This window comes from Mytilus edulis, chromosome 6, assembly GCF_963676685.1.
Source record: "Mytilus edulis chromosome 6, xbMytEdul2.2, whole genome shotgun sequence".
NCBI lineage: Eukaryota > Metazoa > Mollusca > Bivalvia > Mytilida > Mytilidae > Mytilus > Mytilus edulis.
The window spans coordinates 16365426-16381364 of NC_092349.1; the positions used below are offsets into that span (position 1 = coordinate 16365426).

The 15939-nt window shown below is 32.3% G+C and overlaps 3 protein-coding genes across 7 annotated transcripts; 2 read left to right on the plus strand and 1 right to left on the minus strand.

Moving 5' to 3' along the window:
• Nucleotides 1-834: 834 nt before the first annotated feature.
• LOC139527236 (tripartite motif-containing protein 2-like) lies at nt 835-8342 on the minus strand. 5 transcript variants are annotated; one of them, XM_071322561.1, is made up of 2 exons: nt 8173-8342; nt 835-2074 (listed from the first exon to the last, which is right to left on the minus strand). In XM_071322561.1, exon 2 carries the CDS (start codon nt 2005-2007, stop codon nt 898-900), a length of 1110 nt encoding a protein of 369 aa, XP_071178662.1. In that variant the 5' UTR covers nt 2008-2074; nt 8173-8342; the 3' UTR covers nt 835-897. The 5 variants fall into 5 exon arrangements, with proteins under 5 accessions (XP_071178662.1, XP_071178663.1, XP_071178661.1 ...); XM_071322562.1 differs by lacking the exon at nt 8173-8342 and adding an exon at nt 6551-6642; XM_071322560.1 differs by lacking the exon at nt 8173-8342 and adding an exon at nt 6363-6575.
• Nucleotides 8343-10767: 2425 nt separating this feature from the next.
• LOC139526232 (serine/threonine-protein kinase PRP4 homolog) lies at nt 10768-11949 on the plus strand. The gene has a single exon (XM_071321360.1). It carries the CDS (start codon nt 10768-10770, stop codon nt 11947-11949), a length of 1182 nt encoding a protein of 393 aa, XP_071177461.1.
• A 35-nt stretch (nt 11950-11984) lies between these two features.
• LOC139526233 (uncharacterized) lies at nt 11985-13637 on the plus strand. The gene has a single exon (XM_071321362.1). It carries the CDS (start codon nt 11985-11987, stop codon nt 13635-13637), a length of 1653 nt encoding a protein of 550 aa, XP_071177463.1.
• The last annotated feature ends 2302 nt before the right edge of the window (nt 13638-15939 follow it).

Genomic DNA, 15939 nt, shown 5'->3' on the forward strand with positions numbered 1-15939 from the left:
TGATTAGAGGAGTCTCATTATTTTCCCAAAACATTGAAGAACGATTACTAAAACAAATACTTATGGAAGACGTTGGCGCTCGTCTCATCCGATATGATTTTATATTCATTGCAACTCTTTTTCTGCAAGAAGGCCACTGTGTGTGCGTAATAAGTATAGCTGCTTCAATAATTGGCATTGAAATCTTTCATACATATGTTATTTTTCGATATTTTATTCCGAAAAGAAGCGTTGTGTACGCTGTTTAGCTGACCACATGAATCCTGTTGTACGGCGCATAGTTAAGTTGCTGTACACCGTACTCAAACACTTGTTTATTACCCAAAAAGTTGCAAGGAATGAGTAATCACAAGTAGGTTTATGATTGGTACCTATTAATTTTGCCCTGTATTATCTTTCTTTCGAACAAAACATGTAAATGTATCGAAATTGAAAGTTGGTGTTGACATTCACAACTATTTGTGCATGTAAAAGTTAATTATTCTTATTGGAATATCAAAGTTGCCTTATAAATAGGAAAATTCGATGCGAAAATTATTTGGGAAGAGGAATTTCAGATGTTGCGAAATGTACACTGAATGAAGATAAAACAAAACAAAGATTTTCATTACCGTGTCAGGTCAAAATCGATAATGCCCGCTTGGTTAGTACATTGTACCTATATCCGCTGTACCGATGATACACGGTGATGATAATTTAAATTTTATATTGAAAGTGATCCAATACCGAACTCAATTCTAATTTGGCGGGAATTTACACATGAATGTTTATCCTTTATAAATGTTTGAATAATTTCGTGTTTGGGTCATTATCAAAAAAACATGCAAGACTATGTTATTTTGTCTTTTTAAGTCAAAAGACATGAAAATATATCAAAATATATCAAAATAACACGGTTCAAATAGGTTTATCGCTTTCGCAAAGTTCTCCAAAGTTCATAACTCCAGGGACAAATGCAATTTGTTTATTTACAGTGAGTGGTAGATCCCTTAACTCAATATCTGATAAAGAAGAGAGTTTCTCCTGGACTTGCTTTTTCAATAAAAGCAGTTCTATGTCTTTACCTTTTAAAACGAGTTCGGTCAAATTACAAGTACTTTTTAAACTATCGATGTTCATCTGCATATCAGTACGCTTCGAAACATAGTCCATGACGTCACTACCATAAGTCTCGTGAAGATCGTCAATCAGTTGTTTTTCCTTTGCTCTGATGTCGCTGATATACTGAATAGCAGAGTCACGGATACTTTGTTCGGCTGCTTTAATGACAGTATCACATTTAGATAATGCTTCAAGTTGGACGTCGTATCCATTGATCTTTGATTTACAATTGTCTAACAACTGCTGAAGCGTCTCCTTGTATTTAATCACTGCCTCCGAAAATTGGGTTATTTCATGATCTTTGTGCTCGTTGAACGTGCAAAGAACGCAAATGCAAGTTTCACATGGCTCACAATAAAATCGAACTACTTCTTCCGAATGCTCTTTGCATACGATATCTTTTTCAATTTCTACATCAAAAATGCTATGACCCTTTGTAACTTTTGTCTCCTTGTGTAGATCTACGCACGACTTGCATAACAATTTATTACAATCTAAACATTTGGATGTTGCTTCTTTGTGTTTATGATTGACCAATTTGCAAAAATCGCAGTACGGGTATTTGGAAGGTTTTTGTCGTCCAACCACTTCTGAAAGACCGGAAACAAGGAAATTATCTGGAAGCTTCTTCGACCCACCTAGCGGTAGTTGGGTCCTTTTCCTACAGAGTGGGCAGGAAAAATCCCTGTAATCGCTATACTTTTTGTACGAACATTCGGACATGACGTGTTTATCAATACAAGCCTCACAAAATGTATGAGGACAGTCCAAACATTTTGGATTTTTATACAACTCCAGACATATTTTACAGACGAGGAATTCATCATGTATTTCTTGCGCTAGTTTGTTTCCGGTTCCGCCGGTTGTAGATGATGGAGATGCTGATGACGTACTGGTATTCGCCATATTGTTCAGAGTGTTGTAATCTATTGATGTCGTATGGTAACGTTCGCTTTCTAACCTTCTTTTATACCTGAAAAAGAACAGTAACTATAATTACTTTTCTGTTTTATAACAAGCCATGATACACCCTACAAGAAGCTGACCCATATCTCGGCCAAATAACTCATTTCTAGGTTTTTTCAAGAGGATGTTTTGAAATATTCAGATTTTTCTATTATAGTGTGCAGAGAGTTGCCAAAATTGCATAAATAAATGGATAAGGGAGATAAGCCATTGTTACAGAAAGGCGTTTATAGTAATGGAAGTTTCATTACTTCGTTAAAGCATGTATGTGAAGCAGAATTAATGAAAAGCAGAATGTAAGCTTAGTTTGACAATAGTACATATTAATTTTAATAGATTTGTCCTTTACCTTGTGTCTATTGAAAACAAATGATTGGGTATAATTTTCTTCTTTCAACATAATGAAACACTGATAATCATGTTACTCATGTATTTCTGTATCTTTAGATGCCATTGATTATTTATTTACAATGTAAGTGTGTATACTTATACAATCTCGTCATGGACGATGCTTCATTACAAGATTGGCTTATGTATGAATGTTCTTGACAGTTTGCCAAAGAATGTGATTACGCCATTCAACTGTGTATAAAAAGAAACGCTTTTATCAGAAAGGAAAGAAACAAATATGTATTAGTTTTCCTGTTTAAATAATTTTACACTAGTCATTTTGGAATCCTATATAGCCTGCTGTTCTGTGTGAGTCAAGACTCTGTGTAAAAGGCCTTACTTTGACCTATAATTTAAACCTTTTATACATGACTTGGATGGAGAATTGTCTCATTGGCAACTATACCACATTTTCTTATTTATATAGTCAGTATGGTCATATACATGTAAAGAAATACAGTGATTTTTGTATAAGCCTGATCCCTCAATAAGTTCAACATTTTCGATATCATAAAATTTTAAAATGTGAAATAATACTCAAGGAAACGTTTCGTTGAAATTCGCCTTTCCTGAATCTAAAGCATCATGGGTAATTTCATTGTTCGTACCCCTAAATTCAAATAACGTCACTGCATTGGTTAAATTTCCATTGTTAATGACATTTTTTACCAATCAGGACGTTTCAGTGATAGAATTTTCATATACTTTGCCAAAATGAATATTTTACTATGCTCTTTACAAAATATAATAATAAAAAGAATGGGTCACCGTGCTATTTTTCAAACTATGAGACAGTGAAAACTGCCTAAATTTGCTTAGAATGATCATCATGATAATGAAAAAACACATATTTGTGCAAAAAAAAATCTATGAGATAGAATTTTTAAATTAATTGATAGAAGATGGGTTTTATAATATGTTTTAAGAACAAAAAAAGAAAAAAATGATGTCACCGAACTTGTTTTCTTGCTACAAGTAAAAATTAAAAATTTTCCTATCAGTCCAGTATAATTTGGTTACTAAAAGAGTTATTTGCGGCTTAGTTGGAAAAATTGATTCGATAGCACGAATGTTTGGTATTTGATTATAAATTTCGATAAATGCAATAAATCAGCAAGTTTTCTTCATATAAATAAATTCAGATTTGGGCAAATAACTCGACTGTGTGTGTACTGCATTAGTACAATCCAAGATGGCGGTATCTCAATTATAATTATATAGATTCTTACATTGGTGAATTATCGGATTTATCTTTTAATAAACTTAATGTTTTGATGTAAAAAAAAATCTAAACATAATCCTAGTAGTTATTTTCTTTCTTTTTTATTTTATATTAAAATTAGTGGTAATGTGCAAAAAAAACCAAGTTTATTTTTAAAATTTCAGTTATACTAAAAGACATTTTATGCTTTAATACTAGCATTTAAGTTGTCGAAAAGGGAATATTAATCAAACAGCTACAGGGAATACGATCAATAATAATTATTTCAAAATAAACCTACAAAATTACTCGATTGAAAAAGGAGGTCCAAAAGAACTTCGTGTTCATCCAAGAAAAATGGAGTTAATTAAAAGACTTTAAATGGATAGTTAGTTCTGTATTAAAATTATTAAAATTATCATTAAAATTTGCATATGTAGGACTGTGGGAACTTTCATTTATCATATACATGTAACTGTATTTTTTTTTGTCATTTGTAGAAAATTCTTTTAATTTGTTTTATTATAAGTTAATAGTTTCTTTCAAGACAACAGCCATCATATCATGTTGTTAGTCAGAAATGGACATAAAAAATAACGACAAACTTACAACGTTAACAGTTTCTTCTTATTATTGTATCAAAATATTCAGATTTACCATTCACCAATACACTATAGTACATGTATATTATCTATCTGATCAAATTATCATTAATATATTTACTTATATACTGTGTGTGATGTCATCTTAACAATGCTTAATTTAAAAATAGAAACGATCAGTTAAGAAACGTCCCCACACATTCTATAATTAGCAGCACAATCTGTCAAAACATTGCCAGAAATACAAAGAACTATAAATCATTGCCCTTTCACTACCTCCTTCGAATTGTTGATCTATTACATGCTAGAAAGTAACAGCTATGAGATAAACTGATGAGTAAACAAATCATTGCTGTGAACAATACAAAGCAATCAAATATGGTAACTATATACATGCATCTTCATATTGGAAGAAGATTTCTTTGTTACTTTATATTTTTTTAATCTCCGGTTAATTGGAATAAAGAAATGGGAAAACCAAAACTAAAATAATTTTAAATTGACGTTAGATACCATACTCATTTTCGCATATTCTATCTTATTTTTTAACAATTTGTTATTTGATGTTACCACATAAACTTCTATCAAAATATCTATAAATGTAAATTAAAGATGAAGAATATGTACACATGTATATACACCTGTGCGTCACTGAGACAGCAATCCAACAACACAAAAAAATAGCAGGGGGCACCATGCTTTTTTAATAGCCGTGTACAATTTATTGAATGGAACGCTTTTTTGTATAACATTTAATTGTAAATTGCATGTAAAAATATTTATGTAAGCTTGGAAAATCTCTCCGGAAAAGAACAATCACAATAAGCATCAAGTCCACTTGAAAAATAAAATCCTAAAGCAACACATCAACACAAGCTTAAAAGTCACAACAATCTTGATGGAAGCTTAATAGTATGCTCCTAAATCTATATTTTGCGGATCGTGCCATCTTTCCAATATACTGGAGTGCAATTTTAAGTTTCCGCTATGAGAACAAATCCTACCATTTTTGTTAAGCGTAATATCACCAGCGTCTGAATTATATGTGGTTCACTCTAATCGTCGAAATGAGTTGTTTATCGGTCCCTTTTGAAGTGCGCAGTTCCGATCTCCAAGAATAAGTGCGCAGTTCCGATCTTCAAGAATAAGTACGCAGTTCCGATCTCCAAGAATAAGTGCGCAGTTCCTATCTTCAAGAATAAGTGCTCAGTTCCGATCTTCAAGAATAAGTGCGCAGTTCCGATCTTCAAGATTAGGTAGCAATACACAGTTAGGAAAAAAACTCAAAATTGACACTCATAATTTTTAAACACCCTCTTTCCCCTCCTTTCTAACAAAGAAGGCTTTATATGTGTGTTATGCATGTATATACTTATAGAAAGAGAATCCTCCATAGATTTGATTTCTAATGGTCATAAGGGTGAAATATAATCCTTTTTGGGTGTAACCATGGCAACAATCTGCATTTCTTAGATACAAAATATAGCAAAAAAGGGGGTGAACATGTCACAAAAGTCTCCAAAATTTGGTCTAAAGGAAAATTTCAATCAATTACAGTGATACCTTTCCTGAATCCATAGGTTTATATCTTTCAAGTGATCAAAAAAAAATCATATGCTTATCTGCTCGTTTTTCCATAAAATTGAATTGAAAAGATCGAGCGCAAAATCTTTGTTGATAAACACTACAACAATTTATGTACCTATGGACGGTACGGATAGGAAAATACGGACTGTCAATGATATAAATGGCCTATAAAACATGGTAAAAGCAATTTAAATGTTCATATAAACCCACTAAAAAGGCTATATCATTCTTCAAGTATCTAAAAATCAATTTTATTGTGCAAAAACTTTCATATTTAAAAAATTCACAAGGGCCATAATGCGAAACTAAACTTCTAACTGTGTATTGCTACCTTAAGTGCGCTGTTTCGACCTTTAAGAATAAGTGTGCAGTTCCGATCTCCAAGAATAAGTGAGCAGTTCCGACCTTCAAGAATAAGTGCGTAGTTTCGAACTTCAAGCATAAAAACTGCATGTAGCAAAAGTTCATAACAAGCCAAAGCATTTGACACAAAGCAAAATAGTTTTAGACCTTACCATTCAAGTAATATGTTTGTCATTTTTTACTCAACCATGGCTTTTTAAGCAACAACAAAATCATAATGTTTAAACTGCAAGAACGAGCACAAATGTTGTATCTATACTTCAAAAGAATGTTTCGTCACTAGGCGTTATTTATGATTCAGTATAGATTATCATCACGGAGGGGTTACATAGCTACCTACGTCTAATATGCTTCGTCCTCAAATCACCGACTGTGTCATAACTGTGTTACAACTAGTTTATGCCAGAATATACTACACAACATTATGGAATCTGTACACAATATGCAATAGGTACTCATCAATGAGTAACCGTGCTAATTAATAGATATATGAGTAATTTGCAGACAATATTCCAAACCCTAATTATATTATGCAATTGTTCTGAATATGCATGTTACGTAAACTATCAGATGTGAAAAATTAAAAAAAATATGTGGATTTTATAAAAATGTTGGTATTAAGCCATTAACATTGTTGTTGACTCTTCGTCTAAATATTTTTAGAACTTTATAACAATTGCATCCACAGGATGCTAATGTAAAAAAAATCGCATCTGAACAGTTCATTTCTGCAGGTACATGTATGACGTAAATTTACCTTCAGCACATCAATTAATGAGGGATAATTGACGAATAACGGTACAAACTCTTGCAAAATGATGTTCACGGTAGTTTTAGGTGTATAACAGTAAAATATACACTTTCTTTTAGACGATTAAGGTGGTGCCTAACACTACAGGGAGATAACTCTGTAAAGTCGGCTTAACGTTTTGATTATGTTGTGTTGTAAAAGGAATATTAAGCTTCTCAATGATCAAAATTGGTGTTTGTCAAATTGCTTTATAACCAGTGTAATTTTTCTGACAAAACGGTTGGTTCAAATTTTTTTTAATTTTTATATTTTTGTTAAAGTGTCAAAGTAAATACTTTGACAAAATTTTATGAAAATTAATCGAGCCAAATTCATTTTAGTAAAAGTGTTGGGTACCACCTTAAACATCGACTGATTTTGACGAATCACGTTAAATTTTTTTCAAAAATGACGGTCACGATAATTCTTTGAGACCTCTGACGAATCACGATAAGGATATTTTGACGAATCACTGTAACATTTAAACCAATTTGACGCTTTACGGTAGCCGAAAATGACTGCTTGACGCCTGTCGTTAAAGGGCATTACTAGTCTCATTAATGAAAATATGTAACACATGTTCATGTTTAAAACTATGTCGTCACTTTTGCCGTTTTCTTTGACAAAGTAGAATGGAATTAACTTCAAAGGTGTTGAAGGATTTTGACAGTGTTAGCACAACGGCCAAAGAAACTTTAATGAAATAAAATTGCATCCTATATGTATCTAAAAACTTAAATGAGCCTTAATTTAGAGTAGCCAATCAGAATTTAGTTGAGACACTATGCAACTTTGTTTACAAAACACATTCACATTGTTAAATTATGAGAATACAATAACTACATGTAAGTAGGACGAATAACCATGCATATTTTACACATCTTGACACATATATGTTCCACGTTTATGATTAGTATACAATTTAATATATTCTAGTAGCTCAATACCAAAAAATCAGAAGCATGGAAAGAACAATTAATGAATAAAACATCAAGATATCAATGTTGCTGTAAAAAAAATCAATACAGACGAGAGCTAGATTCAGTTTGCCGCTAGTAACATCATATGTATGTATGAACTTTTATGGGTTAGTTGATATCATATCATGAACTTAAATTTATGAGTTTAATATCTTAAGGATTAATAAACATGAGCTTAATATACATAATTACCTCTAACTAATATTCAAAATAAAACACGGCACACAATACTTGGAAACAAATATTCTATGTGTTTATAAAACGGATATCGGTTGTATATATACTGGTTTTAGGTAAATACAATTATCTATTTCAAGAAAGAATTTTCACGCACCTTCTCATCTACGTAAAGGATCGACAACAAGACAAGATGAAAGAAGATTTGGCAGGTTTATTATATAAGTTATGTATCAAGTTCATTTACCCTGCTAGTAACGAAGAAGTTGAATCACTCGTAATAATAGGTATCTGTTGTACAATAGTTGTCGTTTGTTTATGTAATGTATACGTGTTTCTCGTTTCTCGTTTTTTATATAGATTAGACCGTTGGATTTCCCGTTTGAATGGTTTTACACTAGTAATTATTTGGGCCCTTTATAGCGGTGTGAGCCAAGGCTCCGTGTTGAAGGCCGTACATTGACCTATAATGATCATTTGTTATTTGGATGGAGACTTGTCTCATTGGCACTCACACCACATCTTCCTATATCTATAGTTATATGTGATTGATTGCTAATAAGAAGGAGTATGATAATATTGCAATGTTATGATGATATTTTTGCCTCTTCTTATACATCATGTACATGTAGCTGCCTTTTAGAAATATGGCTAGTAGATGACTGGTTCCTTTACGTCAAGTGGCAAGTTTATGAAAGGTTTCACTATGGCAAGTAGAAATATGAGTAAGGGGTACTAAAAAGAGATATGAATGTTTTGTGATACACTACATACAGTTTACAGTAAGAATTATTAAAATAAAAACATCCTTTATGTTTAAATTTCTTAAACCATTGGATATAGCCAGAATTAACTGTTATTTTACTATAAATCTTTTCAGACCTGAAATAGGACTAATATTCATATCATTTGTTATTATCGGATTATTATATGACATTTTTCATATCGCATGTATTATCAGCCCTATGTTCAATATCAGCCTAAGAGCCGCATGGAGGAATGAATCAATACGAGAAATGTATCAATTAAGAATAACTGTTACCTTTGGGTTTAAGAACAAAGATAACATGACTTGTGTTAAAAAATTATAAGATACGAACAGATAAAAGCTTTTTACAATATGCATACATTAAGATAATGCTTTGGTTTCCCAATAATTTACCTCATGCATACATAAGTACGTTCCATACAATGCATAGCTACAATAACTATAAACTAAGATGCTACTCATCTTTGTGGAAGAAAACCATTGTTAAAATGTCAAAAATATATTGATCTTTTCGGCTGCAATTACAAAATAGATAATTTGTATTTACGTTTTATGAAAACAAAGATTATGTGTGAACCTCCAGATTGCTTTTTGTTGTTTTTTTTTTTTGTTGTTGCCGTTTTTGATCATTTGTGAACTCCCCAGATGTTCTCTTTTGTTTTAAGTCTATAGCACCCCCTGCTATACTAAGCCTTCCCAGGCTAATCGACTTTTTGGGGCTGCCAGACGAATAAAACAAAACAATGGCTATTTGAAATCGATGACTATCGAACATTCAAACAGTTGAAAAATAAAGATGAACTATAATGTAATATATAATTATCAAAACTGGAAAGTAATGATAACAAAACAATAAGTTAAAAGTGGTAGATAATCGTTGCAATTATATTGTCCAAGTTTTTTCATTCTACGTATGTATGGCAACAAAACAATGGTGCCACTTTGTTTGTCATTGTTTACTGTTTTGCGTTCTAAGTTTATGCGTTCGATAATTTAAAGTACGTAATACCTCGAAAAAGACGACCCTAGCAAACGCAGAAAGATAAAGTTGGTCAACACGGAAGGTACAATATATAATCGTCTAAAAATCCTAGATTCCACCACCGAATCTTGTGCAAAACGATAGTATAAATACATGTATACGTTCTCTAAAACTCAATCTCTCATTTTGATTTTGAATTATTATTGTTTAGCGTGGAGAAATATACTATCGTATTCTATACAGTGGTAGATTTAATATATTTACAGTATTTTTTATGTGACGCAAGATAAAAATAAGTTTACTTGATTTAGTTTCTTAATTTAAATATTCTAGTAAAAGAGGCAATATATACCAAATGAATATTGAAACTCATAATTAGAAAATAAACTGACATTGCAATGGTAAAAATAAGAAAAAAAACCAACAGACAAACAATAGTTCACAAAACAGAACACAGAAAACAAAAGACTAAGGAACATGAACGCCACCAATATTAAGGGTGATTTTATCTGCTCTGGACGAGTAAGCAAATGATGTAAAGCCAAATAGCAGATGAGGTGAAAGAGGATCACAAAAGGAGAAATGTTTACCAACGCAAAAGGGACTTCCGTTAATGGCGGAATAAATATAGGAAATTAAAATATATATATATATATATATATATATAACTCGTCTAAACATCAACCCAACAATGTTAGATCTGTAAATATATATATATATATATATATATATAATATTTTAACGAACTGTTATTATTTGATGTGAAATGTAGTTTGCAAATTTAAAAATATTATTATATACATTCTGTACACCGTGTTTATTTACTTTTGCTATATATTGTGCGTGTACAAGTGCGAAGATGACTACAAGAAATAAAGGAACATCATCAACAGATACCATACTCGGGGAGATATCTGGAAAAATGACTATTCTAATTTCAAAAATCGAAACCATGAATGGATTACTTAATGATATACATCATAAGTCAAAGGACTTAACTGGATTTGACAAGGAAATGAAAGACGGATTCAAAAATGTCTGCATTGAACTGGAAACAATCCGAAACTCAAGTAAGTCTAATGAATCAACACCACCAATGTGGTTAGAATTAAATGAAGTTTCAATTGAAAAAGAAGCTTACAGAAAAAAGAAACAAATTTCTAAAATATGGAAACACCTTCTTAATGCACGTAAGCAAAACTTTTGGAATTCTCTTAACTGTGAAAAACAGGCTAACATATATAATGATTGGATTAACGCTGAAATACCAATTATTCCTCAAAAATTTCTAATAAAGGAAATAAAAGGAGAACCAGAAATGGAAACAAAATTACGATGGGATCTTACGATTCAAAGAATCCATACGGAAGTATCTCTTTTAATAGCGAAAAAAGAAAGATACGAACAGAAATACCAGGAAAGTGAGAATCTTATCAACCAAGAAATCGACCAAATTTCAACAAACAGTGTTGCCGATAAACTGAGGGAGATATGGTCAAAAGAAATTTCTAATGAAGAGGAAAAGTCTATAAAACGCTGGAGTGAAAAACAGAAGTGGCTGGAATCATATGCAGAAAATTATGGAAAGCCAGAAAATCCACAGAACCAGCAACAAAAATCCAAGAATCAAAAACAACGGAAACCTAAGAATTTTACCGAACAAAGGCAGAGAAGTAAAACACCACTAAGAACACAGTGGACAAAAAACAAATCACAAAGTCGGTCAAGAAGCAGGAGTAAAAATCGACCAAAAACAAAGAATACTAAACCCTTGTATTCCGAAGTGGTTAAAAATCGTGATAAAAAACCAACTTCGAAACCAAATATGAAAAGACCTAACTTGAAACCTAATAGAAACCAGACTCCAAACAATCGAAATAAAAGTCTACCATCTAAGAACAAAAATGTAGACAAGAACGATGTGGAACGGAGAACAAAACGGATTCATTTTTTAGGTGTGGGTCGGAACAAAACCGCCTACCAAATAGAGGAACGTTCCGAAACCAATCTGAAACAAGTAACAGGGTCGACCCAAAAATAATTAACTTGTCTAATCGCAAACTTGATTCCGATGAAATGAAAGTGTTAAATAAAGGATTGAAATATACTCCAACACCTCCAGCTGACACTGATACACTCTCAGTGGATATCAAAGAATTTTGCCGAAAATTAAGACTAAAAAATCATTTTGGGGATAAAGAATCAAAGACAGCTGACGAATCAATTGTAAGAAATAAATCTACATTTACACCGGAAAAAGGAAAAAATAAAGATTTAGACTTATACATTAATCATCTGTCAAACTTTCCATTAATACCGAAGCCACAGGACAAAGTAAAAAATAATTTACCATTTAAACAACAGCAAGCTTTATACAGATTACAAAAAGATGAATCGATAATTATAAAAGAAGCTGACAAGGGTGGTGCATTAGTAATAATGGACAGAATATATTACCGAGACAAAATTCAGGAACAGCTCAATGATAAACAATATTATCGGGAACTCAACGACAATATGGAAAAGAAAACTAAGAGAAATATAAACAAACTTATTTCAAAATTTCCTCATTGTACTACTGAAAAGGAAGTTGACTATCTTACAAAATTTGAGGTAAAGACAAGCAACTTTTATGGACTACCTAAAATCCACAAAAGTAAGGAAGTAGAAACAGCAGTTCAACAACAAAATTGCGCATATATCGAAATAAATTCACCAAAAGATTTAAAATTTCGGCCTATTGTTGCTGGACCGCAGTGTCCAACTCATAGATTGAGCCATTTCATTGACCTAATTTTGAAACCTTTATGCCAATATGTACCTAGTTTTATCCGTGATAATTTTGATTTTTTAAATCATTTACCAGCCGAAGTCAAAGAAGATGCAATATTGGTAAGCTTCGACGTAACAAGTCTTTACACCAATATACCGCACAAACTAGGATTAGATGCTGTAAAATTTTGGCTAGAGTCATATAGGCACATTATCGACCAAAGATTTTCGAATAATTTTTTGTTGGAGGGATTGAAAATCATACTAGATAATAACACCTTTTTCTTTGATGGAAAATATTATCTACAGATCTCTGGTACAGCTATGGGAACAAAAGTTGCTCCCACATACGCAACTCTCGTGATGGGATTTCTGGAGGATAAAATGTATCAACAAGTTGAAAGTGAATTTGATACAGCTTTTAAAGTGTACGTAAAATCGGAATGGAAGCGATTCTTAGACGACTGTTTTATCATTTTAAACAAAAGTCACAATTTAGAGAAGTTTTATAGTCTGATAAACACATTACATCCTTCGATTAAATTTACCATCGAATCTAGCGAACAAAGACTGCCATTTCTAGATATTTTAATATTAAAGAATGGAACAACCTTAACCACAGATATATATTATAAGAAGACGGACACCCACCAATACCTGAATTTTCATTCATGCCATCCTTCACATACGAAAAGAAACATCCCGTTTTGTCTAGCACGACGTGTATGTACAATTGTGAGTGATGATTTCACGAAGGAATTACGTTTGAATGAACTGAAGGTGTTTTTGAAAGAACAAAACTATCCAAACCCACTAATAGAAAAGGGAATAGAAAAGGCAAAAGCTATACCAATGACGGAACTCAGGTCCACAGCACGCAAAGAGAGTAATACAGAACTTATCCCGTTTGTTAGCACTCATAACCCGTACAATCCTGACATATTCAACGTCATATAAGCAAATTTGCCAGTTTTACAAAAAACGAAAAAATTAAAAAAGCTTTTCCCTACAGAAAAATTCCTGAAAAGTAAAAGACAGCCTTTAAATCTTAAAAAGATTTTAACAAGGGCTAAGTTTTATGACCCAAATGGAATACAATACAACGTTTCAAAATGTAATGACCCTAGATGTGGTCTTTGTGAATACATGGCAACCGGCCCGCAAATAACATTGAAAAACGGCCAAACCATTATTCCAAATGCAGACATGAATTGCAAAACGGTAAACCTTATTTACTGTATTGTATGCAGCACTTGCAAGGAATGGTACATCGGACAGACTGGTAACTCAATTTGTCAAAGAGTTCGTGTTCACAGACAACAGATACGAGATCCATCCACACGAATGCAAGATGTGAGCGAACATTTCGAAACGTGCAGTAGTGGAAAATTTACCGTATATCCGTTCTATAAAATGAACGAATCGAACAAATATAAAAGACTGGCAAAGGAAGCACACTTTATAAAGGACTTTCAGCCAAAATTAAACGGATCTACTTAAACACGTTTGATTTATCTCCCCTTATCGTTATTGTAACGTAATAAACGTTACCAACGGCAGTGTCGTCAAGGACATTGTTAAAACGTCGCCTGAAGATTGCCAGAAGGCATGAAAGCGCTAGTGACAATATTTTAACGAACTGTTATTATTTGATGTGAAATGTAGTTTGCAAATTTAAAAATATTATTATATATATATTATATATATATATATATATATATATATATATATAATAGCGCTAGCACTGTACTGTATATATATATACAGTGCTAGCGCTTTTTTAAGCAGGCAATAGAAAATAACAAACAACCTAAAGAAATTTGGTCTCTACTCAAATATTTAAAACCTAAAGTTCAAAATGAAATTCCATCTACCATGACTTTCATCAATATGTATTATGAGATAATAGTACAAAAAACACAACATAGAAAGCAGCACGAATCCCACCAAAAGCGTGGAGTGATCTCAGGTGCTCCGGTAGGGTAAGCTCCAAATGTGGCACCCGTCGTTTTGCTCTTGTTTATACAAAAATGTACAAACCCGGTAAATAGCCTAATTCGGTTGGTCACATTCGTGATGAAAAGGGAAATGAAGTCTCAGATCATTCAATGAAAATGTTCAAGTCATATCTCTCAAATAGATCACAAAATGTGTGCTCAAGAAATACAGCTTCAGATTCTGCTATGACTAAATATGGGGTTTCTCAAGGATCTAAAATAGGCCCCTTACTGTTAGTTTTATTCATAAATGATATGACGTTAGAGGCATCACATTCAGTCATTGACATATATGCTGATGATTCAACACTTCATACGGATGGTATAGATTAGGAAGAGAGAGAGAAAAAAAACTAAACAATGATGCTGACGCTATAAATAAATGATGTTCAAACAACAAACTGGTTATAACGTCTTTAAAAACACAACCTATATATGCTGGTAGGAAGGAATAAAAAAAAGAGCTCTATACATAAGGGCATCCGATACAGTTTCTCGATAAAATGTAATTTTTATAATTTTGTAATATGTTGTAGGCCATGGCGAGTTATAAAATAAAACACAAAATAAAACATAGGTCACCGTGCTTGTTTTCGAGGAAATTGAGGCTGAAAATTGGGTATTTGTGCAATTTTGTAAAACAATTAGGCAATGTCATAAATTTTTTGGAGCAGATATTTTTCGTCGTAAATTATTAAGATCAGGTTTTATCTAAAGCTGTGATAAGTGACAAAAAGGAAAAAAATAAATCACTACACAAATAACTATACAATTATTCAAGCCTTGCTTGACATCGCGGACCAGATGCTCAAAGTGGTATTTTTTTAAACCTAAATAAATGGAAATAAACTGTTTCTGAAAATGTCATTTTTATCATTTTTCTGCATAAACTGCATTTTGTCATGCTTTCTCCAAATCTCAAATAAAAAATATAGGTCACCGTGCTTGATTCCATGATAAACGCGATTTATCCTAAAAATTGCGTCCCCCCTTTGTAACCTCAACGTTAGCGCTAAAGTGCACGACGTTGCTGGCAGACAATTTCGACGTTATCTCTGTAAATTACCGGCGAAATTTTTCAGATGTATAAATATTGCTTGTAAAGTACTATCTATAAATTGGTTATATTGTTTCCGGAAATAAAATCATGCCTGTGAATAACAAATACCTCTCTCTGTGTGGTCTAAGTGAGAAACATCTCAAGAAAAGTTATAACGGACTGTTGATAATTTTTACGGCTTTTAAAATTAAAGACTCAGCAA

Bases quoted from the DNA above. Each gene is read 5' to 3' on its own strand.
- LOC139527236 (XM_071322560.1), bottom strand. From the start codon at position 6,385: ATGACAAACATATTACTTGAATG. The intron at 2,075-6,362 runs GTAAGGTCTAAA...GTTCTTTTTCAG, and splicing joins ACAAACATATTACTTGAATG to GTATAAAAGAAGGTTAGAAA.
- LOC139526233 (XM_071321362.1), top strand. From the start codon at position 11,985: ATGAAAGTGTTAAATAAAGGATTGAAATATACTCCAACACCTCCAGCT.
- LOC139526232 (XM_071321360.1), top strand. From the start codon at position 10,768: ATGACTACAAGAAATAAAGGAACATCATCAACAGATACCATACTCGGG.